This window comes from Aythya fuligula, chromosome Z (assembly GCF_009819795.1).
Source record: "Aythya fuligula isolate bAytFul2 chromosome Z, bAytFul2.pri, whole genome shotgun sequence".
Taxonomy (NCBI): Eukaryota; Metazoa; Chordata; class Aves; order Anseriformes; family Anatidae; genus Aythya; species Aythya fuligula.
In genome coordinates this window covers 48,302,882-48,328,683 of record NC_045593.1, presented here as the reverse complement: position 1 = coordinate 48,328,683, position 25,802 = coordinate 48,302,882, and the positions used below count along the sequence as shown (strand labels likewise).

The 25,802-nt window shown below is 38.0% G+C and overlaps 1 protein-coding gene across 5 annotated transcripts in view; it reads left to right on the top strand.

Moving 5' to 3' along the window:
* SHC3 (SHC adaptor protein 3) overlaps positions 1-25,802 on the top strand; it is a 62,035-nt gene that overhangs the window by 13,903 nt on the left and 22,330 nt on the right. For all 5 annotated transcript variants that reach the window (XM_032206124.1, XM_032206122.1, XM_032206120.1 and 2 more), the window contains 3 exons: positions 11,693-11,763; positions 22,153-22,216; positions 24,819-24,938. In XM_032206124.1, the coding sequence (XP_032062015.1) occupies positions 11,693-11,763; positions 22,153-22,216; positions 24,819-24,938 (255 nt within the window). The remainder of the gene's footprint in view (positions 1-11,692; positions 11,764-22,152; positions 22,217-24,818; positions 24,939-25,802) is intronic.

The following is a 25,802-nucleotide window of genomic DNA, read 5'->3' as shown; positions in this document are numbered from 1 at the left end:
TCATCCACCAGCACCCCCAGGTCCTTCTTCTCAGCACCAGTCCAATCTCCTCAGCTCTCAATCCATTCTCTACCCAACCTATGTTTGTGTTTGAGATTGCCTCAATACAGGTTCAGCACCTTGCACTTGTCCTTGTTGAACTACAGGATATTCTCATGGGACTACCTCTTGATCCTGTCAAGGTCCCTCTGAATGTGCCCCTTCTCTCCAGTGTGTCAACTGCACCACTCAGCTTGGTGTCATCTGAAAACTTGCTGAGGGTGCACTTGATCCCACTGTCCATGTCACTGACAGTGGTGTTAAACAGTTCTCATCCCAGTACCGGCCCCTGAGGAACACCACTAGTCACTGGTCTCCACTTGGTCATCAAGGCATGGACTGCAACTTTTCAAGTATGACCACCCAGCCAATTCCTTACTCACTGTGTGGTCCATCCATCAAAACCAAGTCTTTTCAATTTAGAGATACGGATGTCACATAGGACAGTGTCAAATGGTTTGCACAAGTCCAGGTAGATGACATCAGTTTCTCTTCCCTTATCCAACAATGCTGTAGCCCTGTTGTACAAGGCCACCAGATTTGTCAGGCATGATCTGCCTTTAGTGAAGCCATGTTGGCCACCCCCAGTCACCTACTTATTTTCCATGTGCATTAATGTAATTTCCAGGAGGATCTGCTCCATTATGTTGCTGGGCACAGAGGCAAGACTGGCCTGTAGTTCCCTGGGTCTCCCTTTTTTGCCTTTTTGGGAAAAGGGGTTATGTTTCCCTCCTTTCAGTCTCTGGTAACTTCACAGGATTCCAATAACTCACATATGATGGAAAGATGATTATATCTGCCAGTTGCTTCTGGACCCATACATGGATTTCATCAGGTCCCAAGGACTTGTGCACCAGCTCTTCTCTTATAGTGGGTGGTTATTCTTTCTGCCACTCCCTGCCTTTGTCTTCTGTGACTTTGGCTAAGTGTCTTGACTACTTGCCAGTGAAGACTGAGGCAAAAAAGTCACTGAGTACTTCAACATTCTCTGTATCCCAGGTAAAATGGTCTCCCATGTCCCACAGTTTCCCTAGGCTTCTTTTTATCAGTGATGTACTTGTAGAAATATTTCTTTTAGCCCTTGATGTACCTGGACAAAATTAATTCTAATAGGGCTTTAGCTTTCGTGACTGATCCCTGTCTGCTTGGACAATTTTTCCGTATTTCTTCCAGGTTACCTGTCCTTGTTTCCACCATCTATGATATTCCTTTTTGTGTTTGGCTTTGTCCAGGAGCTCCTTGTTTGCCAATGCAAGCCTCCTGGCATTATGCCCAACTTCTTCTTTGTTGGGATGCACTGTTTTTGAGCTTGGGAATGTAAGCTTTGAATATTAACAAGTTTTGTTTGGCCCCTCTTCCCTTCAGAGCTTTGTCCCATGGTACTCTACCAAGCAGATCCCTGAAGTAACCAAATTCTGCTCTCCCAAAGTGCAAGGGAGAGGGTTTACTGCCCTCAGGATCCTAAACTGCACCATTTCATGGTCGCTGCAGCTAAGGCTGCCCTTGAGCTTCACATTCCCCACTAGCCCCTTCTTGTTGGTGAGAATGAGGTCCAGAATAGTACCTCTCTTTATTGGCTCCTCTACCACTTGGAGAAGGAAGTTATCAATGTATTCCAGGAACCTGGCTGTGGCATGACTCCTGTAACAATCTGATGATTTTCCAGATTCAACTGGCCCTTTCAAATTCATTCCCTTTGACTGGGAGGACTGATGAAAATACTACCTGCACTCCAGAGACTCTTAGCCACCATTCCCAGAGTGCTGCAGTCCTTCTTGGTACTTCTCAGACTGCTCCTGGCTGCATCACTGGTGCCCACGTGCAACAACTGCAGTGGATAAGAGTTAATAGTCTATGTGAGGGGCTTGGTAGTCTCTTGGTGATATTCCTTATACAAGCCATTGGTAAGCAACATGCCTCTCTGGATCATGTGTCAGGTCAGCAGATGGGTGCCTCTGTACCCCTCAGAAAAGAGTTGCCTACTACTACTACCCATTGCCTTTTCTTGGTTGTGCATATTGTGCTGGCTTAGTCAGATCCAGCATCTCTTCTGATGTTATGGGTGTCTCCTCTTCAGCCTGCAGAGGGTTGAAGTGGTTCTGCAATGTTACCTCAGACTTTGGGGAAAGACTGTTCCTCTTGGTGCTCTTTGCCATTGCAAGCTTCCATTCTTTTGCAATACTGGCATCTCTCCCTTCTGTGTGTGTTGGTGGAGTTTTTGGCTGTGGGTTGTGGGCCCACTGAAGACTGAATCTGTAACCAGCTATCTAACTCCTCTTCAGCCTCCCTGATACCACACAGCCTTCTCACTGCTTTCTGTAGCTCAGCCTCAGGTGCAGGAAGTCCTCCACCTGGGCACACCTTTTGCAGGAAGGTCTGCCACCAGTCCCTGCCACAGGAGAAAGGTCTAGGCACTTCCATCAGTCACATTTCTGCACTGCAGCCCCTCCATTCAGCACCTCCAATTGGGTGGAGGCATTGGCCACTGTTGGTGTAGATGGTGCAAGGCCCCCAGAGGAAGCTGCAGCCTTTCCTCTCAGACAAGTGCCCACCATTCTGCCTTGAGTGTCAGGTAGGATGAGTGCCCTTGACAGATAGATATGATCACAGAATGGTGCCCAGTTGTTGGGTACATGGAGTCTCCCACTTGGCCTTCAAGAATAGGGGACCTGCCCTTGTTCCTTCCCACACAATCTGCCACTCAGAACCCGGTTGACATGCTCCTAAGGCTTCCTTTTGTACATCTGGGGGCTACTCCTGGCCTGACCCAAGCCTCATCAGCTACTCTTATGGGAGATGTTGGTTCCTGGCAGGTCTCTGCACTCCTGTGGTGTTTTGCCAGTGTGCAGGAAACAACCCTGTGCACTACAATTCCCTGCTCCATTGCAGAACATGCCTGAACTGGAGCTAAGAGCCTTGATAGGATAAGATGGTTTGTTGAAAGAATAGGCTAACCTTCACCAGTCAAGAACTGTTAAAAAGTCTGCATATAAAGGGATATTTTTAGTATTTTAACACTACTGAAGCCAGTTATTTTACAGGACAAAATAGGAAAGAAGTAGGTGTTGGTCAAAATTAGAGATATTAGTTGGAACGCTTTGTTTTGCTCTTGCTCTTTGTTGAAGCAGGGAACTACCCATTTTGGGGAGAAATGCAAACCTATTGACAGCCATATCCATCATTGTTTGTACTAGTTCAGAAGCCTGGTTGGTTTACTTGTCTCATGGAACAATTCGTGATGATAAATTTACAGCTGAAGAGTCAAGGCTTATTTGTAGTTGAACCCTGAAGAAGATGTGTTTTTAGATTTTCCGTTCCATTTCCATCCAATCAATTCTTACGTAGAGTTTTCTGTCTGGATTAGAACACACATTCTTTAATGAGAAAAAACCCTTTGGGAGACATATTGGTTCACTGTAAAGCTCTATATATGATTACTTACTGGTATAAAAATTACCAACTGCAAAAGTATGAAAGCACAGAAGAGTGCTTCTCTGTTTCTCAGAGTAGCATATGTTTATGACACATTTTTAGTGTTAGATTCTGACAATGTCTAAATATAGGGCCTTTTCCTCATTCAGAATAAGGCTGCCAATGTTTCTTTCCTACAGCATTGCTGAGCCCTGGAGCAGGTGCTCCATTATGCAGATACTGGGGAAGCACAGGGCAGTGAAGCAAAGCATTTCCCTTTGGCACATGCTGATGGAGCAGAGGCACCAGGCACCCTCAGAGGCAGTCCTGAAGATGTGCCTTGTTCTGGGTGAAAGGAAGAACACGAGGCTGTGTTGGGGCTGGAAGGATATACTGCTCTCTCCTAAGGGACATGTGGACAGGGACACTCTCAGCCCTCTCTAGCTCCAGATGTGTCTCAATACAACACTGTGGGGTTCCTCTGGTGTGGTGCAGTCCTTGCACTGCAGGAGATAATTGCTGGAGAGGATTAGTTTGGGTATTCAGAAAGTGTGTGCATGGGAGAAATCTCTGAAAAATGCGCATACTTCTTTATATAGCCAAGAGTACAATTTTTTTACACAGAAGATTGATGAAATTTCAAAGAATGGACTGTAAAAATATTTTATGTTACTTCATAACATGCATGTGCAGGATAACACTCATGTTAGGTAAGATTTTGATATCATTTTACTTGATAGCTAAGTAGAACATTTAAAGGCAAATATTTTTATCCTAAACTACCAGAGAAACTGAAATCTCTAACAGCTGATTTGAAGCTCTCTGACTGCTGCTCATATAAATGTATTTCTCTCTGAATATCCAGTCTTCCTTCTGCCCACAGCTTTTTCTAATATTGTAACTCACCCTACATTAGAAATGTCACAGAGCTAATCTTCTATTCCATCCTTCTGCTTAAAATATCTAGGTACTCTGACATAACTCTGAATGGCTGTGTGTATGCTGAGCCCTTATTCTCACTGTGCTGCTATCTGCTCAGGAGATGGTAGCCCATGTTTGCCAAAGGCAGCCTCTTTTCCACAGTTAGCACTTTACCTAACCAGCAGGACCTGCAAAAAAGGGGTGTCCTGCAGATGTTCATGGTGCCAGAACTGGGGTACAGTGGTGGCAGGACAGCAAACACTCATTCTTTGCTTACAAGAAGGAGAAGGTTTACCTGTGGTTCGGCAAACACTATCTTAAAATGTGCAAAGGTTAAAAATAAATAAACAAATGAATAAAAGAAAAGAATAAAAAAATTGCAAAAATTTGCACATTTAGAGTGCAGGTCTTTAGAAAATGCTAACTTTTTTTGGTGATATGGGGAAAAACCTCCCTAAACTTCTGTGTGTGTTTTGCTCTGGTGTGGTTTCAGGGCACGTCCAAAGCTCCAGTGCAATAGCTGACCCTTGAGTCCAGCAAGATTTAATGAGCTCCCACAGTGATCTAGGTTCCAGATCAGTATCTGAACCTCTAGCATCGTGTGTATGAAGTGCTTTTATATATACTCCTTTTCAGCATAAATGCACTAACTTTATATTTTAAATTTTCAAGTGTAAATTCAGCCTTGGGAGCTTCCCACAGTGTTCAGTACTCATAACTGATCATGATATCAGCTCATATTCTAACTCTTGTCAACTGTACTGATGGAGCACGTATGGCACAGCTTCAGCCTGTGCTGTGTAGAGATATCTTCCCAATACCCATACTTCTAAAGTGGTCCTTTTATTTGATGTGAATTCAAGACCTACTTAACCTCACTAAATGAACCACTGAAAGTCTTGCTGCTAACTGGCAAGAAGATTTAGTCTTTTTAAGCTGCTGTGTAAGCACATCATATTTTATATCATTATATAAGAGAAAAAATATTTTATCCAAACATACGTAAGAACTGCAAATACCTGTCAGCATTAGCTATGGTTACAGACTAAGCATATAGAAAAACTGCAGTTAAAAGTAACTGTTCTCATGAGGAAGCTTCTGAAGAACTTTGTTGGTTTTGTGGACTTGCAATGCATCTTCACTGTTAATAGCACAATCTCCGTCATTCCTTCTTCAAATTTTGTGTTCCTAATAAGAGACCAGGTGGTTTGAATTCACAAATACAGTAAGTGAAGAAGGGAGGGAGACCAGTTTTCTATGCATGAGCCATTTTTTATGATCAGGATGAAGAACTAGTTTTCATATTAAAAAGAGGACACCCACAGCTATTTGGATGCAGAGCAGTGCCTCCCACAGAAATCCAATGCACTAGCCTCATGCAGGGGTGTGAACACCACGTCACATACACAAAATGTGCCCAACTATTGGCATTGAATGCTTTATGTCCTCCTTATACAGACAGGCTAAGATTAGATTTGTCTGCAAGAATGTTAAGCAGTTTGTTAACTTTCCTCCTGCAGATGTGGAAGGAAATGTCCTCCTGCTGCGTGCCATTTTGCTATGGGTAACTGAACGGGTAATTAGATATTTCAAATTCCAGGTAGAACTCTGTATCCAATTTGCATTAAAAAATAGCAAGGACTCTATTGCTACAATATTAGTAGACCCAGGTGACTTCAGACAATGACTTCTTACTGCCTTTGGTAGTGGAAGGGTAATATGTAGTACTCAGAAGACAGGACAATCAGGGGGCTATTTTAGAGATTTTACCAAGGATTTTATTGCCAGATGTCCCTGAAGTATTTCAGAAAACTATTGTTTTCTCACTTTTTTTTCTTTCTTTTTTTTTTTTTTTTTAAATAAAAGCTCAGTGTTTTAATGAAGTCACAATGCTTCTATGCTTCTAAGATTCCACTGTCTTCACAAAATTAATAGATTTACTGCTATTATGTAGCAGTATTTTGTACATATGCATTATGTAGCTTATCAATGTACATAAAACCAAGGTACAATCTCCTTATGAAATGGAAGAACAAATATATTTTTTTTGATAAGCTATCTTTTCTTTTTGTGGTGATTAACTGAGTAAGTAATTTGTGGTAGATGTCTCACTCAAACCATTAAGATATTCAAGACAATAAATGTTAAGTTAAAGCTAACTTTTAAAAGATTATAAAGTATTTTGGCACTTTTTATTAGTTTTCTTTTACTTAGTTTATTTTATTAATGGGAACACCTGATTGGAATTCTTTTCTCTTTCTCTTTCTCTTTCTCTTTCTCTTTCTCTTTCTCTTTCTCTTTCTCTTTCTCTTTCTCTTTCTCTTTCTCTTTCTATTTTTTTTTTTTTCTTCACTTAAGTGGTTTAGTAAGTTGGCACTGCAAATTCAGTTAAGCTTGGAAAATGGTATAATGTGATATTACAAGGGTTCTGGTTAATTCTTCCTTGTTCATTTGCCAGAGAGAAAAACTCATTGTAAGATACTTGTAGTTAAACCTGCACTCTATAGCTTCGATTTGGGCTGCTTTTTGTTCGGTTTGGTTTTCTCTTTTTCATTCATCAATATAGGTATTAACTGTATGGATATCTGGTTGGGTTCTAAGTTACATGTAGACAAGTTTATTATATTGAAAACAAGTGTTGGCCTGTTACAATTTTTGTATGATACCCTGCTTGTTAGGGTGCATCTAGACATGAAGAATTTGGTGTTTAGGGTAGACAGCAAGTTACACAACCCATTGGGCTGTTAATGACAACACCTGAAATTAGGATGAACTGCCATTTCAATGCAGAAATATATGCTTGTTGTGATAGAAAAAATAATTTGAACTTGAAATAAAAGCTCTTGTTTTGAAATAAGGGAGTCCTTGAGTGGACTTAACTAACAATAGTCAATTCATATTAACTGGCAATTTATTTTTTTTGACATCTTATAATTTTGGGCTAGCTCTTTGTCTAACAAGAATGAAAAGGAAGGAAGGAAGGAAGGAAGGAAGGAAGGAAGGAAGGAAGGAAGGAAGGAAGGAAGGAAGGAAGGAAGGAAGGAAGGAAGGAAGGAAGGAAGGAAGGAAGGAAGGAAGGAAGGAAGGGAGGAAAGACAATGAAAGTGTAGGGGTATGACTCTAAATACACATGAGAAACAGACGTGGCAAGTAAAAAGATGCTCACTTTTGCAGACTTCATAACTAAAAGCAAAGGCTAAGCCTGGGGGTGAAAAACTTGAACTGAACTGTCTGACTTATTACAGTGTACCTTACAATACAGTTCAGGGCTTTCTGTTTTCAAAAATTAGATCCATATACACCACTCAGAATCACAGGATGCTACTTCCATTTTTCTTTGAGCACCCAGGCTGTTATAAACACTTACACAATGCTAGAGAAGATTTTGCATACATCAGTATTTGAAAGCACTGGCTAATTTATGGCAAACTACACCAACTGCATGTCTGTTTGCTGATGTAACCATGTTATCTCTTATATAACTTGCATGATGCTCTGTGTATTGCAGGTGCAATCTGCAGTGCTGTGAGCCACTCAGATTTATGACAGGCAGCTGGCTACACAGATTAAAACCTGTCTGTCTTAATTTATTGTGAATAACCATGCTGTTTTGGTGAGCTAACGGTACTCCATTAGTTTAGACACCTTCCTTTGTCTGAGAGTGGTTGATGGGTGTATCTTCCTGCTACCCATGTTTTGGGCAGAAATTTCTTTGCTAGTAGGTACTGCCTGCGCACCTGACATTCGAGCATTCATTCCTCCCAGGCTGGACTACTGCAGTGCTGTAGGTGGCTACATCTTGTCACATTTTTATAAAAATGTTTGCTGCTGTTGCTGCTACTAGCTTCTGACTCAGAGTGGAAGATTTCTTCCAGTAACTTGGTGTTTTGAATGGTGTTACAGAACACTGAGCAAGGTTTTTGTGTTTGAGGAGAAAAAGGCAATTGTGATGGTGACTACCCACACTTACCTTTCCTCTTTGCTTCACACACATGAATGCATTCAACCCTAATTTGTTGAACTGTCTGTTTCTGACACATGGTGAGAGAACTTGGTATCCTATCTAACACTGGATACCATAAAAATTTTTGGTTGTTAAACAAGAATTTTCTGACTGAGTCATAGAGAAGACAGAGATACTTTAGGGAATATGGAAGAAATCTTCATCTATGTGATGAACTAGAAACCTGGGAAGTATGATACTTATCTGGAAAAAAAGAAAAAAAAAGATGACTATTCAAGATTTCGGAACCTCATGCATAAGACACATGATCCCAAGAGTATGTGACACTGTTCTTTCAGATTCACATCAGTCTCCTGCAAAGTGCCAATTAGAACACAAGGTGTTGGCTATGAGTCTAAAACCTCTGAGTGGGAAGGCATTCTTTCATCTGAAAGATGTGTCCACAGGGCACAGTACCATCCAGTGAAGGTAGACAACCTTGAACCTCATTCAAATATGAAAAAGTAGACAGAAAGCAGAACATTATTTGAGAGAGCTTGGAACTGGTAGTCCCAAATTTTCCTACTTCAAGGTGGGCTGCATCTTGGTGTGCTTGTTTCCTGAGCAATGAGAGGGAGGATGCTAATGGGAGTTCACAAATATCATGGTGCACAGTAGCTGACTGATTAGAATATATATTAATTATTGGGTGAAGAGGAGAGTTTTTAGAAGTAGACTGTTTTATAATGATATTTTAAATGTTTCATGGAATGCCTAAAGCAAAAGATAGCATTTCTTTTTAATCAGGATATATATTTGTTGAAATAAATGAATAATTTATTTACTTGCTATCTTGGTTGTATGTCTTCTTTCTGTGGATCCTTGTCAGGATGTACTTCAAATGGATATTTTTAGAGAGCAATGTTGGTCTTGGGGAATAATTGAAGCATAGCAGTAGGTGAGTTATATGTCCCTGTAGTTGGCCTTTGGACCTTTTGAATGTCAGTATTTATAGTAATTTCATTACTTGAAAACATGCCGTGGTGATTAAGTGTTCACATCTTTTATCCCAGAAAATCAATTGCCATCTTTGCCTTATCAGTCAGGAATATTGCAAGCCTTACTATGTTGTGTTCAGCTGTCTTCATGCTACACATAAAATAAATAGAGGATAATTTTTCCATCTGACTTTCCTTCAGTCTGGTTTTGTCTCTACTTTTGTTAATGCAGATCAGGTAGTATGACTCAAAGAAGTCTAAATGCACGCCTTCTAAGTATGTTTATGGGTATTTGTCTAATTACTTGTGTGTTTACTTCAATATGTGTATGCACATGTGTTTGTGTATTTATTTGCACGCCTGCATGTACTTGTCAAACTACCTTTCAGAGTTTGCTTTTAAAATGTTAGCCTGGATCTCAAAATTGCACAATTATTTACCTTTAAGAAACCTGTGTCAAATATAGACCAGTGAAGGAACAACTGCAATCCAAAAGTCTTTTAGTACTGAGCAGTCTAAATGAATGTGTTGAAGGGATAATGGAAACCAAGTATTTCAGTAACAAACTGAAACATCATTGGGATACCTTTGAATATTTATACCACTTTACTGTATATTTCATAGTAAAAATATATCATATGACATAAATATTTGGGAAAATTTATCTGTAAAAGCGTCGTAACGCTAAAACAAAATGATGCAGAGTATAGGAAAACATCCTCCATTGCTGTATATTGGCATAACTTAACTGAGTTCATCTGATAATCTCAATTGATGCTTAATTCATCTCCAGGAAAATCTAATCACCTTCTGAGATACTTAAAAAATGAGTTAATGGGTTAAATTCTTGCATCAGAGAATGAAAATGTTGTTCTGGATGCTTTTAGTACTCAGGTAGAAGTGTATTTAAAAAGGAATCTGCTTGTAATAAGATACACAGGGTTACCTAATCTTGCAGTGATAAAGGAGTGTTGATAATCTAAAAATTTTGAGAGTATGACCTTTATTTTGAAAGCTCAGTGTGCCAGGACCTCTATCAATAACATATTATCTCTGATGATTTTACAAACTATTCAAAAATCTAAGATAAAATTGCAGGAGGATTCTAAAACAAAACAAAACAAAAAACAACCCTCCAGGAAATTGATCTAATTGATCTTGAAAAACACCTTCCCAAGAACTATGGGCTACTATAATCCAGATTTGAGCATTTTAATGAATAAGAGTAACTTTATATTTTAGTTTATATTATTTACTGTTGTAAAGACAATAACATTTGATAGCAATTAGTTAAATAATAATGTACATCTGAAACCAAGCAATTTACTTCATTTGTAAACACTTTGTGATATGTATTTTTCTATAGAAAGAAACACTGTTAAAGATCCTGATAATCATCAGATCAATTTTTTTCAGTGAAAAAACAGACATAGAATGCTGGTCTTCTTGATTTTTTGCACTAGTTTTAGATTTCATTACACTGCAAATAAATACTTTACTGATAAAAACACAGTGCTAAAATAACGTTATAAGGCTCATTGTCTGAAGAGTCATCCTAGTTTCCCCTAATTTTCGAAAGGCAGGTGAGTGGCTGAGTGCTTAGCATTCATACTAAGATACTGCTGTCGGATATGCCCATCATGAGCTAGTTTGTGCTAAGCCACACCGTACAGATACCTGATGAGAGCTGCAGCTGCAAGTAAGTTTTAGCAGATGCAAATTATGCCTGCTTTTGGAAGCATGTCCAGAAGATTCACATTACATTTTAACATAGTTTCTAACCCTACTTCCTCTTTTTCATAGAGATGCAGGGCAGATATCTGGGACAATCTGTCTGGTCTTTTCCTAAACATTAGCCAACCCTCATGTCTATCCTCTCTTGAAGAGAGGCTTCTGTTGAAGACATTTTCCAGCATTTGTTATTAATGTATTTTCTTAGGATTTTCCTATCAGTGTCATTAATGAAAATCTTAAATCCTGCCTGTCCCTGGATTTTTCTACTAATCAATGCTAGATGAATTTGCTTCAACACACTTCCTTTTTCATTAATATTATTTTCAGTTTGACTAACTTTATATGTAAAATTGAGCAGTTAAGATAGGGGAAAACTAAAAATCCCATCAACACATCATGATCAAGGTGTTACACAGATTAGATTAAACATAAAAAGAAAAGTTGAACCAAACTTCATATTTAAATGAAATAAAATGTTTATGGAAGAAATCTGTGATGTAGAAGTACATAATGATAAAAACCTACCTGGCAGTTAGGATAAAACAAATGTAAAAATAAAAAAATGTACAATGTCTTTCAATGAACATTTTCTCCGAAAACTCAATAATTATAATATGTTTTTCAACATTTTTTTTTTTCCTTACAGTACTTGGGGTGCATAGAAGTCTTACGTTCAATGAGATCTCTTGACTTCAATACAAGAACACAGATTACAAGGTAAGACTTTGTACAAGCATATTTTTAGTCACTTCTGAATTGTGTCCCCAAAGAGGAAAGGTCAGAAAAATAGCAAAACACATACTAAATATATTTGGATACCTCGTCTGCTTTTTATTATGCTTTTACAGGAAATATCTCACCCAATACCAATACAGCTTCCGTGAAGCTTAAGGATCCTCCCTCCCCCATAAAATCCTCCTCTCCCCGTCCCCCCCCATCAACACCATATGGTGTTGATGTCTTCTAGTGAATGGAGACCACAGTTTCAAATGGCCATAGACACATTCTGGCATCAAAGTAATGAAGCAGTCCCTTTCAAAGAAATGCACATAAAATGATATGAATTGAAACAACAGTTGAATTTCAGCTCTTTAAGATGTCTTACTGTCACTAATCATAAATAATTTTTGTACTGTAGACAGCTAAATATTTCCTTTATTAAATGTGAAAAAAAAATACTTATTTTTAGGCTTGGATGCAATTCTCATGAACTACATGCATTGACTTTGAGTTACACTAGCTTTGAAGGGGCCCCTGTGGGTCCTCTGAAAATGTTAATCATTTATTTGTCAAGATGTAGTTTTGATGAGGGACATAAAAGTACATGGACTGGTAAATGATAGAATTCTGTATTTCAGACAACCTAGTATGTGGAGGTATCTGAGCATTTTCCTATTCTGTTGTTTTAAACCGCTAGCATACATTTCTATAGTATTCACAACAGTAACTTTTAAAAATGCTTTCATGTCCAGGCAGTCTTGTAGTTCCAATGCAGATGGCAGATCTGTTATTACCAACTGGAAGCTGAATGATACTGGCTTATGAAACAATTGTTATACCTTTTGGTTTTGTAGTTTTTATCTCAAGGTGGACTGAATTCAGGATTTTATTTTATTTTTTCCTGCACAATCTCTCATACTTTATGTTTTCATTGGCAATGTATCTTTCTTATTATCTAACTTAGAAGCACAACTCTACCTTTAATATGTGAACATATTTGGTGATCTAAAGCAGTATGATCTGCACAAACAAAGTATCTTTGTCTTACAGTTCTCTCAATACAAAATGTTTTTTGGCTTTTACTGTGAAACAGACTTGGAATCACATTTTTTCTGTTATGTTACAGCATATTTGTCTACATGCTGGACATTTTCTTGGCTCATCTTCCCTGATGACATCTAGAACACAGGATATTTTTTTCAAGCAGGAAGATATATTTTCCTGTTTTGTTTGTTATTTTGCATTTTCGGTTTTCCATTTATCATAAAATAATGAGGGCTTATTAACTCATTATTCTGATCACGTAGTTCCTGATCTAAAACCTATTTTAAAGTAGGAGTTGGAATTGGAATCAGGATCTAGCAACTTAATCTGCATTTCATAAATTCATCCAAAAATCTTCATTCCATGTCTTAAGTACACACAGAAAGCAGTCTGTGCTATACTTCATCAATTAACATTTCACATGTAAGCCTATTTTTTATTAAGGAATGATTAAAACTCACATTTGCTGATGTGAAATTGCTCATGTGCAATAAGAAGCATAACATAGGCCTTAAGGTATCTACTGAATTAGTACTGATGTTCTGATATTACAGGCACAAGTTCCCATGTGGATACAAGCCTGTATCACAACTGTTTATTATAATACAGTCTTTTTCCAAGACTTTGTAAAACCAGTCATAGAAGAAACTGATCTATGTTGGGCCAGTATTACTTCTGTTATCATGTGGTATTTACTAAATAGCATAAAAGCCATTTAGAAAAAATGAACCAAGGTATCTGATCAGTGTGAAGGTCTGGATATATACTTTCCTAATAGACATGTGTTGCACTTGACACATACAAAACAGTCGCTCTGTTTCTAGCAGAGCATCACATTCCTGCACCTACTTGCTTTCTTGCCTTTGCTTTTCTTCCACATTGCAAAGCTCCTACTTTGTTGTTGTTGTTGTTGCTTATTTGTTTGTTTTCTTGTATTTTGTTGTTGTTGTTGTTGTTTTTCTTTTTTTTTTTTTTTTTTCTCCTGCCTTCTGGTTATGGTCAGTTTATCTTTCTGCTGGCCCTGAGCAGGACCAAATCCCCAAGGGAAGAGGAGCATCACCGTCTCATAGAAGAAAAAAATCTGTGGCTCAGTCATGGGGTGGATAAATTTTGTAGTCTCAGACACTGCTGCAAACTTTAGACATTATTTTGTAAATTCTCATCCCAGTCCCAAACAACTGTGCAATTAAGTGAATTAGTGCTTTGTAAAGAGCATCTGTGCCATTGATGAACATGAAATTACTTATAAATTTGGTTTACTATTTCCAGTTATCTAGTGAATTAGATACCCATATCACATAGGAAGCTAATAGGAAAAGGTGGTCCAGATATTTTGTATTGCTTTGAAAATTCCAACCCTTATGACTAACACATTAGGAAAGCATATATGTCAGCGTGCATGCATGGACCATTCTGACAAATGAAAAACAGATTTCAGCTCCAGGAACTGGATCAAAGCTGATGAGTCAAAAATCAGACCAGGGGTCTTTCCTTTCTCGTCATGAGGATAATCACATCAATTACCAACCTGTGCCATCTAAGACCGTTGCACTTGACCTATGATTTGGCTTTGTTTCTCTTTTACATTTTCTTGTAAATTGAAATGTTAAACTTGTAGCAATACATTTATCTTTGTGTGAAAGCAGAGAACAAATACTTTCACTTGTCATACTCTTCATAAGATTTAACAACTTTGGTGGTGCCTGACAAAAGGTATTGTTATCCTAATTTTGGTTATGATCTGGGGAAAAATGAACAGCTATGTACAATTTATAAGAGAATTTTCTTTTTATTATTTCACATTTGAAGTTTCAAGATTATTTCACTACAGGACAACTGGAGTAGTATTAACCAGTTCATTGCATTTTTTCTTTTGTATAATGAATATAACATCATGTGAATTTCTGAGCAAATAAATGGATGGGGTCCAAGCCAAGGGTCAGCAGCTATGCATAAAGATAAATAAAAGCCAGCCAAATCCACATGGTGCATCATTAAATATGTGGTGACAATTCTTGTAACACATGTGAGGTCAAGATGACATTCTTGAACAGCAAGATGAACAGAAGCGTTTAATTTTCAAAACAGAGGAGGAAAAGAAGGACTAGCAAGCAAGACTGCTCAGCTAACTGCAGGTGGCAAGTGGTCCTAAGTTCATCTGAAATCTACTCTCATCATCACGGAAAGGTGCTGTTTGGCCCCTGAACTTTTGTGGCCATGCCTTTATTGCTCACAATCTTTTTATATACTAAAGAGAAAAAGGTAAAATACTTTTGCAACACATGTAATATTTGAAATTCCTCTAATATGTTTTTATGCTTATTGTTTAATCTGTTATAGTGTAATGAGTCTTCACTACTTGAATGCATGTGTCTAGTTATGCACTGGATTGAATTAGAATAATGTTGCATGCACTGTTTGTCGTACAGTATTATCTGGACTACAGGGCTGCATGTTCACTGGCATCTAATTAAAAGCAATCAGTTTACTGCATGCAGCTTCAGAAAATCACACCTCCCTTTGCTTGAATAAAAAGGTTATATTGCATGCTGTGATAATGACAAGTAAGTCAGGAGTGAGATACTTCTTAGGAGCATTGAACTCAAATCCAAACTCTGGTCCTACTCCTCTCCTCAGTCACTGCTGGGCTGAACTATTTGAAAGAGATTCCTCTCCAAATCTGGGACCTGGGCCCATGTTTTCTAAGAGCGGAAATCAAACCCACTGATGCCAATATCCCAACCCTCAGGAGGGGAGATAATGCAAATCCAGATTTTAGATCGGGGTTCAAGTCCAGTACTAAATCATGTAAATGACATTTAGATAACACAGTGCGTGCCTCAAACATACCTGTATTCTTTGCAGAAATTCACAGCGAAAAGGACAGAAGACGACACTGAAAAGCAAGAATGCTTCTGCTGTCATTTCTGAGAACAAATAGGTACCATGTTGAATTTTGTGCTCAGCTTTCTCTGTATCATACCCTACAGCCTAGAGGGTGCATGTAGTCCACCCCTGTTTTCTGCTGTGTGGGCTCTGTGCATGGGGCCATGGTTAGGGGAAAGTGCAAGGGCGAAGGCAGTTTTTTTTAGACTTTTTTTTTTCCATCTTACTTTTGTAAGGTTTCCTATGCCTTTCTTTGAAATGCTTGCTATTGGCGACTCTTTGAGAGAGGATACTGTACTAAATGATCTGAAGTAGGACACAGTTTGGAGGTTACTGTGATCCTGGTTCAGATCCTGTCCATCTCCCTGACAACAACCAGAATAAACAGCCAGAGACCAGGATGAATGGAATAAAGCCTGAACATCACAAAAGAAGCTAAAGAATTAGAGCTACCTAACAATCTAGAACTCCAAGTACATTTTTATTTATTACTGTTAGTTTTCTTTTTTTTTTTTTTGGTCATCGTTGACTTTACTCTTGATGTATGTAAGGTTGTGCAGAAGGAAGGTTTTTGTAAGCATGCATCAAGGCTTTGTATATATCTACATGATGTTCACAAAAGCTGTAAATTATTTCAAGACTTTTTCTTAAATTTTCCGCAAATGTTGATTTTTAGAAGATTATCAGAATCTACATAATGGTTAGTTGCATATATATGACTGTGTTCCCAGCAGCCTCTTTGCTGTCACCTGTGTGTAGCATACGTTTGGCTTAAGTATAAGGAAAAAAATGCTGTTTGTTCCAGTTTTACTAAGTGCCAAACTCACTGTTTGTACATGCAGAGTGAAGAGATAACGTGTGCTATTGGATAAACACTTTCACTGTAAATTCCTAAAACCAAACCACTGTTCAGAACTACTGTATCAGGAGAAGCCACCAAAACAGATGGACTTCTCTGTTAGTGCTAAACGAAACAGAGTGAGTTTGTGAAACTTGCACGTTACAAAAGAAGGTACAGATTGCATTGAAATTGCCTCAAATATCCCTTCAAGTATGTATGTTGTTAAACAGCATACAAATGGATAAAAAATATATTTTTGCAGGTAAAAAACAAAGCCACCTCTATTAGAAAATTAATGTTAGTCTCACACTGAAGATGTAGGAGAATAAAAATAACAACTACTTTGCCTTGCCTGAATTACCAATGGACACATTGCATACTATGTACCTGGTGGTGTCCTTAATCCTTTGCCAAAACAGTTGACAAAGACAGCCTTGCTACCTTGCAAAGTTTATTCAATACACCAAAACCGAATTTGGCCAGCTTCCTTTCATTTTCTGCTTGTAGATTTTCTCCATGTCAGAAGACTCCATTTCAAGAAACAAACCAAGGATATGAGAGGAAGATAAAGTGGAACCATAACTTCTTTGCTTCACCAGTTGACCACAACCTGCTTGCCAGTGCAGCCTTCTTCATCAGCCAGGCTTCCCATCACCAGCACACTCAGGACAGGCAACGTGTCAGGGCGGTGGCACCAGGCCTGGCCCCACAATCTGGGGGTCCCTGGAGGGGAGGTGTATCTGCCCTTTGTTCTTACCCTGCCCTTCCTGCTGGCACTCTCTGCTCTGCCTCCTTAGATGCTCTTTCAGCCTTACACCAATTGTCTCTTTGCCTGTTGGCATTTGAGGTTCTGTAAGCAGCAATGTATTGGTTTAGTCTCCAGAGCCTGTGCATGTCCCCTGTGCTAGTTCAGGTAGCATTCGCTTGTTTTGCCTGTTTCACATACAAACAAGTAATATTTCAATCATTAAACAGATTTTAAAATAATTATTTTTTTTTTTTGTCTGTTTTTGTGTGGTGTTGGTTTTGGTTGTTTGGTTTTGTTTTGTTTTCCAGCAGCAACTTATTTTTATATTTAGCATGGACATTGTATCTCCTCATAAAATTCTGGTACATCAGTTGGTAATGATTTATAAATTATTAAAAAAAAAAAAAGGCAGGAATATAAAACTATTAAGAAATAACTAGGAGCCTTATTTATAGCTCTCTAAGATGTGTCATGCTTACATTAAAAAAGTCCATCTTTTGATGTCTATTTTTAAATTTCTGAAGTCCTAACCTTTGGAGGTGGCAAAGAAAAACTTGGGAACTATCAGATGCTAACGGATATTAATGAAAGAATATTAGTAGTTTTTTAGTCTAGCCATACAATGTATTTCAGACTAATAAAATTAGTCCGAGTACCTAGTCTAAATACTTGAGATTGCTATTCTTTTTCCAGATATGTTGAAAAAAATCCACACAATTTTCATGTGCTGTCATTTCCCTGAAATATGACTTTTAGAGTTCTGTATTTTTTTAACCAATTAAATCATATTAATTAAAAACAGCAACAATAAAGCTCAGCATCCCAGCCATAAAATAAAATAAATCATTGAAACCACAGGAAGAGAGGGTATTTTCATGTGACAGTGTTTCATAGAACAGATTTGAGCTTCCTGAGTGGGCTACTTTACATAACTACCAGAGTAAAACAAGACTAAAACTATGAAAAATATCAGGGCATTAGCCTTTTAATGGAAAAAAATATAAATGCAAAATGTCTTTTTTTCTTTCTCAGAGAGATGTCAAATCAATTTCAGGTAGAATAGGTCAGGCTGAGAAAATGCATATTGGTAATTTTTCTCTCAATATATTTGCATGCTGAATTTATATTTCAAAACACACAACATATTTTGTGCCAAGAAAATGACTCCACAGTATGACCATCTGCAAAGCAGAAAATACTCTTGGACAGATTTGGAACTCAGTATGTGGTCCCTCATGAAGACAGCACAGTAGCTAATTTTACAAGAGATCAGGATAACTTTACACTGGTATCAATCTCTGCCCAGCTAATGAAACGGCACATGGCATAGAAAGGTATAATGTCTGCCTGTGTAAAATAATTCTCTTACCAGAAAGTTAGTCTAGTCATACCCTAATTTTCCGAAGTCCATGCAACTGTTCAATTGTGCAAATATATCCAGAACTTTTGTTTTTACATTCTTTAGGCGAACATTTGTATGCACAAGTCAGATAATTGCACTCTTAACCTAGCAGCTGTTTCTATTTCTGGGTAAGGTTTGTGGCTCAGGTACTTATGCTGCATAGGCATTTGCAAATCTGATCGGCTGAAAAAAGATGTCTCCTCTGTACTGCCTGGCAATGCAAGGTAGAGTGAAGCCTTTAGGAGGTCTTCCACATCTCCATTCTGCCTGTGTTAAGATCCCCAAAAGATAATTGAGATTATAAACAGAGAGGTCCAGGAACCTTCCCCAGGAAGAGTGTATGTCTGTGTAGTGGCAGATACTCACCTGCCCTTTTTCTTTCTGTTTTCATCATATACTTCTTTAAGACTCCTTAAATCACAGGCAGAAAAGTACTGCAGCTTTTGTTGCAGGTCCATAAAGGAGTCAAACTGCTCTGATCTTGCTTAGACAGAACTGCTTTAATATCTTTTTCTGAAGTTCCCAGAATTTTCATTAAAGACATTGTTAACACAAAATCTGCCATTGTTTGAATGTATTTAATATTCACAGAGTTTTTAAAAAATGAATTTTAAAACAAATTGTCAAATTTAAGTTCAGATGACATGCCTGACATCTATCTCAATGAGCTCTCACTTTTCCCAGGTCTTCCCTCCACTACTGGTGTTCATGCAGACTTTGGGAACACTGAGTTCAGTAAAACTAAAGTATTTTACTGAAAGGAAGGCCTGTAACTGGAAAACCTATAGTGCTTTGTTATTGAGTGGGAGGATGTGTACCCCATCTTTTAAGCTGCTCTGTGCTTTCCTATTTATACCACAGAAATTGAGACTGCTTTGCCAGCCCCCAGCCTGGGGCTTCAGCCTCTTGAGCAGGTTCATTTAGTTTCCTGTACTCAAGAGATGGTTTTGATTAACAGGGTCCTTGAGTCAGGTAGGTCTATTCAGTTACAAGCTTTTAAACCCCAGTCCTGCACTAGAAAAATAACATGCTTTTGAACAGTTGCTGTCAAGTGTACTGATCAGAAAATTCCCTTTTTCTCCTGCACACTCCATGTTGCTGCAAGAGATAGAATACGGTATAGGTAAATAGGAAGAGAAAGGAAATTATGGGCAAATGTATTCATCAAGCACAGCTTTTGTCTCTGAAATGTAAATCCTTTTTGTGAGAGGCAAAACCTATGAGGGATCTTAATACACTAGTCAGACCACTGATGAAAACAGAGCTCGTGGGAAGAAGAGACAAAGAAGATGAAGGTGGTGCCTCCATATCAGTGATTTTGAGTCAGTGAAGCTCAGACTCACCTGGGGAAGCACGAGGCATGGGTCCGAGGGACATCAGTGAGCTGGGAGGCATGGACTTCTCACCTCATTGCCTTTGAAGGATTCAGTTCGGTTGCAGGATAGAGATGGGAAACCTCAAGTTTTATTTTGGTGCAAAGTTTGACAGGCTACGTCTGTAAAAATAATGGCTGTCGCTCCTGCCTAATTCTAAGAAAAGATTTTAACTGGTGGAGAAGAAGGATATTTATTTTTCATAATTAATGTTTTCACAAGTAACCTACATCTGAATATTGCTGTGTTGTATTTCTAAGACATGAGACCTGCTCTTAAAATAAAACAATTTTTACCTGGTATGTAAGAAAAGTTAGTAACTGCTTTTACTAAAAGACTTGTTTGGATCAAAGAAGCATAGTAGTGAATGTGGGAACTAAATACAAGCACTGAACTGTGAAATGGATTGCTGTTATATCTATGATGGTCTGAGGATATATGCAAGGCAGGGTTTGTAGTGAGAGACAATCTTATTAGGGGAGCAGATGTAGCTGAGAGATAAAAAAGAAAAGACAAGCTTTGGAACAAACAAGCTCTCTTCCAGACCTGAAGAAAGGATTGTGTGCCTGAAAGCTTTTTGATTATCTGTTTCTATAAATCTTGCTCTTCTTCAGAATGACAGGATTTTAAACCTGCTGCAAAGCCTGTTCCTCCCCCTCTCTCTGCCCAAAAAAAACCATGCGAACAGGTGATTTGAACTTTGTATCTACCCTAGGTAACAGTACCCCAGGCATAAATATATAGTAATTACTGATCGCGCCTGGATAAATCTGTGACATTTGCAGAGCCATTATATATTGAATGTTGAAACATATATGACATTTCTTTCCTGGCTCACTTGTTGATCCTGTGCATTGACCTAATGAATGGTTGAAATACCATCCTGCATATGACACACAATTAAAATAATAGGTATTTTTATCAAGGTTGTATTGAGGTGTTGAGTATTTTGGCTGTTCTTTAGCTCGTAGTTTATTGTTTTCCATTCTATATTTATTCATGTGGTTCTAGGTCTAAGAATAATGCGCTGTTAATCCCAATTGATATTTAAAACAAACGAGGTTTACAGCCAACTCTACAGATCTCTGGGCAACTGTTTTGTGCAGTGTCAATTTGACAGGTCTATTACAGCATAATAGTTAATTGCCACAGGAATATCTGGGTGTGCACAGTAGCACATTTTAAACACTGACCAGCTTGATTGTTCCGATAATTAGTTTTTCAATACTGAAAGAATCTAAAATATTTGTTGCAGCTGTATGATTTGAAAAAAAAAATAATAATCTAACATATAATTACTGTCCTAATTCATATTCATTTTCAACATGCTTTTCTTTCATTCAACGTGGATACAGTGGGAAAAATGAAGCAATATTAGAAAACTGAAGAAAAATGCTCAAGGCATTCATTTGTTTACAGTGTAAAAATAGGGGCACAATTAAATTATTCAGGTCACACTGAACAATTTATCAATTAAAATTTTGTATCAAAATATACTTCTCATGTCTTCTATACAATGTGTATATTATCATGAATATTTTGTACTTCTTAGAATAAATTTTCTAAAGCCAAAAAGGTGGGACTGAAAATGTGTATAATACATGAATGAGAAAAATGGTAATAACTAACCTTTACTTTATAGGAAAGTTTTTTTTTGTTTGTTTGTTTGTTTTTAAAAAAATAAAAGCAGTAAAGAAATGTTAGTTAAAGACATTTCTTACGATCAGATTCCTCATGGCTTAATAAGGTACAAAAAAGAGAACTGGAAGAAGGTGTCAAAGTAAGTTTTCTAATTTACAATGAGGAAAGTTCTTTTAAATAGTGAGAAAAATCATTTTTATAATTTGTAGCTCTCAAGATACTCTTCCTTTCACTAATGTTGACTGTTTGCTGCCTTCTGCTTTATGCTAAGGTAGCCTAAATCTGAATGGCACCTCTTCTAGTAGTGAGAAGAAAGCTAACTGACCTACTAAGTATCTTCACCTGTGAGCAGAAATGCCATCTGGAGCTGTTCTCTTCCAGTGCATCTCAGAAGTATGATGAAGAAACTCATGATTTCACTTGCCATAAACCTTTTTTTCTGTCTCTTCAGGGAAGCAATCAGTCGTGTTTGTGAAGCTGTGCCTGGTGCCAAAGGAGCCTTCAAGAAACGAAAGGTATTTTTCTTTTCTTGTAGTGAAGTTGACTTTATTTTCTTAGTTCAACACCAAGGAGACCAGGCACAGCAAGCAGGTGGTTTAAAGCAGCTTTGAGAATTGCAGATCATTAATCATTTCAAGTATTGGCTCTTTTCACCTATTAATTTGCCTCTCTCCCTTTTGGTTAGAATCATCTTTTATAGACATCTTGAAGTATGAGGACATGTAGGAAATACATTGTGGCTTGCCTTTATGTTCATACTGTAGAAACTCTGTTTTTGCATGTGTGTGTGTGGTTGTTTAGTTTGTTTGTTTTTGGTAAATTTGCAGGTGAAAGGCTAAAAAGCAAACAAAAGGGAATGCCTTTTCATAAAGTGTATGAGTAAGTTGTGAAAATCATTTATTTTGGGGGCCAAAAATATACATTGTTTTGAAACTGATTAGATATTTTGATGGAGCATAGCTTTACTGGTGACAATTAAGAGTTTGGAAATTGCTGGTTTCTGGAAAGAGAAAGAATGTACTTGATGATTCCCCATTTCACATACTATTTCCATAAATGCTTGTAGCCAGATGCTCTGTGGCCTGAAGGCAGGTCCAAGTGTTATTATGGCTTGACACAATTCTTTTCAGGCATTCATTCTTACTTGTGTAGTAGGAATTAGGGTCTGAAGGCAGGAAGTGGAGGAAACCTCAGCTCAGCCCCTGTACCTTCTGCTTTTCCACATGCCCATTAGCAAAACTGGAATTTAATACAAAGTCTAAGGGAAAGAGCACAGAATGCAATTAATTCTAGCCCTTGTGCATGTTGTTGGGAGCAGAAGGAGAAGGACAAGGTCTACCTGCTTATCTCCCACCTGGCCATCTGGGCAGAGTCCATGCAGAAGGGGGAGTCTGATACACCACTTATGCAGTGGGAAATCTTCCCCAGGTGAAAGGCAACCACATATATGACAGCCTAATTGGAAACTGTTTCAGAAATTAAGTTGTGGTTTTCTTCTCTTTCTCAACAAATTTATCTTGCTGTCATTTTTAGATGCTCTGACCTTTGTTTTTTAAACCTGAAAGAGGAAAATACCTTTATTGGAAATGCTCAGTGATGCAAAATGTAATTCAAAAAGTAGTTTAAATAGAGCCCTAAGTGCCTAGTAAAACACCTTATCGTATTACTCTTTTAAGAAACAGTAGTGCTTAACAGTTACTGAAAAGATATACTATTTATAAAGTAAGCCTGCTGGCTGAGAAGAAAGTTTGCCCAGCAACAGAACTTCAGCTAAATGTTGAAGGCAATTATCTTTTTTTAACTCTGTACTTTCATGGTTTTGCCACTGCTGGTTTACAAGTTTGGTTCTTGAGGTCAATTTTTCACACTTACCCTCTCGGAGAGGGGATCCTCAGGTATCATCTCGGAAGCACAAGGGTTTAAGGAAAGAAGAGAAACAAGAACATTCAATGAGCTTGTTGTAAAGAGGTGCTAGGGAAAATACTAGCTCTGTAGCATGGTGTAGTAAAAAGAGTGCAGCACAACCGTTGCATACAAATAATATATAAACAGTATGTTTTTAATAAATGAAAGAGGTAAAAAAAACAAACAAACAAAAACACAACAAAACTGAATTAAGCTTTAAAGAGGATCAGAAAAGTGGCCAGTCTGCTAGAAACTTACCAGACTTGCAGACCATAACATAAATACAGTGGCAGAAGGATGCTGCCTCTACTCACAACTCTGCTTTTATACCCTAATTACCAACGTCAGTATTCACCTGTACATCTACAGCAGGTGACTGGACTTGGTCTGTTATTTCTGGCAATCTATTGTTAGGGCTGTGTTTATCTGTTCTCTTGTGGTTGTGAGATTTCTCCTGGCTGCCAGAGGTGTGAAGTTTGTAAGCTCTGTGGTCTCTCGTAGGTAACCCCTTACTTTCGTTCTCATCCAGCTTGCAGCATAGAAGATATGCAGCGAAACTCATGTTGCTACACAACATCTTAGGATCTTATGGGATGCTTACCTACAGAAATGAATATTTTTACATCTCCTCCGTTTTCACACCATTTGTACTGATTTTATGAGTTAGGAGTAATCTTCAGCTGTACATTGTATCCCCACATACAGAGGTTTTAGACCCTGCTGGGCTTTTACCTACTGTTGAGAAGTCTATGAGTATAACATCACTCTATTTTTTGTGAGTATCCCACCACTGTCACAGGAATCCCACTTCCCATTCAGAAAGGGAGAAGAGCAGGCAATCAATGCAGAGCAAGCAACAGATCCTGAAAGGATTTTGAGTTGTTTTTGCATGTCATTTTAAGATAATGATTTATGGTGTTCATCTTAGTCTGGTCGCATAGTCCCTTGATGAAGATAGGATTGATATCTCACAAAAAAAGATAGGTCTTAGTAGGTCTTAATTTGTTAGGTCAAGTATTGTGTATACCTGCCCAGATATCATTAGCAGTATTAGTAGTTTTTCCAGAGGAAAACAGCTATTCCAATTAAGTGATCTTTGAAAAGTCAGCAACTTTTTAGGAACCTTTAAGATTTGAGCTAATCCTACCTGCAAGGTAGGTTGTCCCAAGTAAACAGAACACAAACTTTTTTTTTTTTTTTTCTCCCTCACAGCCACCAAACAAAGTTCTTTCTAGCATCTTGGGAAAAAGCAATCTTCAGTTTGCAGGAATGAGCATAATGCTGAATATCTCCACCACCAGCTTAAACCTAATGACTCCTGATACAAAGCAGGTGAGTGCAAGTGCCATGTTAATTTGTGAGACTTTGGAAGAACAGCCTACTGCACAGGTATTTGCTGTCTGCCCAAAGGTACTGTTCCTCAATAATGTTTATAAAATGAGTGAAAAAATATAAGTCATATTGGGAGTCGTAGTTTGCTCTAGTATTCAGAAGTTTTGATGAATTATTTTCTTCTTGCCATGTTTAGGTTTTGTTCTTAAGAGACCTATAACATGAAAAAGCATTTTCTAGTCCTGGGAGTTCTTTTTTCATACAGTTACAAACTTTCAGAGAGTTCAGAGGGATGCGTTTGGAGTAGGTGACCAAAGGACTGAATGAACATCTCCAATTTTATTTTCATCCTTCCCATTTAGAACCCTAAAGGACAATCTGTTCCTAAGACACTGCTAAAAATACAGCCACAAGGATTTTGCAGTGCAGTGAAATGCCAGTCTTCTTGAAAGACAAGGCAGTCTTTTTCAGGCAGCTTGTTTCTTCTTTATGCTGAAGGTACATACAGGCTTTGGGGAATCACTGCAGTGGATTGTAAATGATGTATGAGATGAGAAAAATCCTTGCTCAGGGTATATATAAAGAGAAAGCAGACAGACTTGCGTAGTCACTGCTGTGCTATTTGCTGTGAGCCACATACTGCGTACAACTTTCTGCCCAGATACAGCTAGAGAGAGAAAAAATAAAATAAAAAAAAAAAATTGCCGTCGTTAGGAGCCTCAACATTAAAGAAGAAAAAACACTGTGTTAAAAGGCTTGCTGTTTATTATTATGTTTTCATTGATTTGTCTTCATTCTTATCCTCATTTAGAAAGCATCTCAATCATCTACAGTGAGCACTGAGACTGTGAGAGCAACATTATG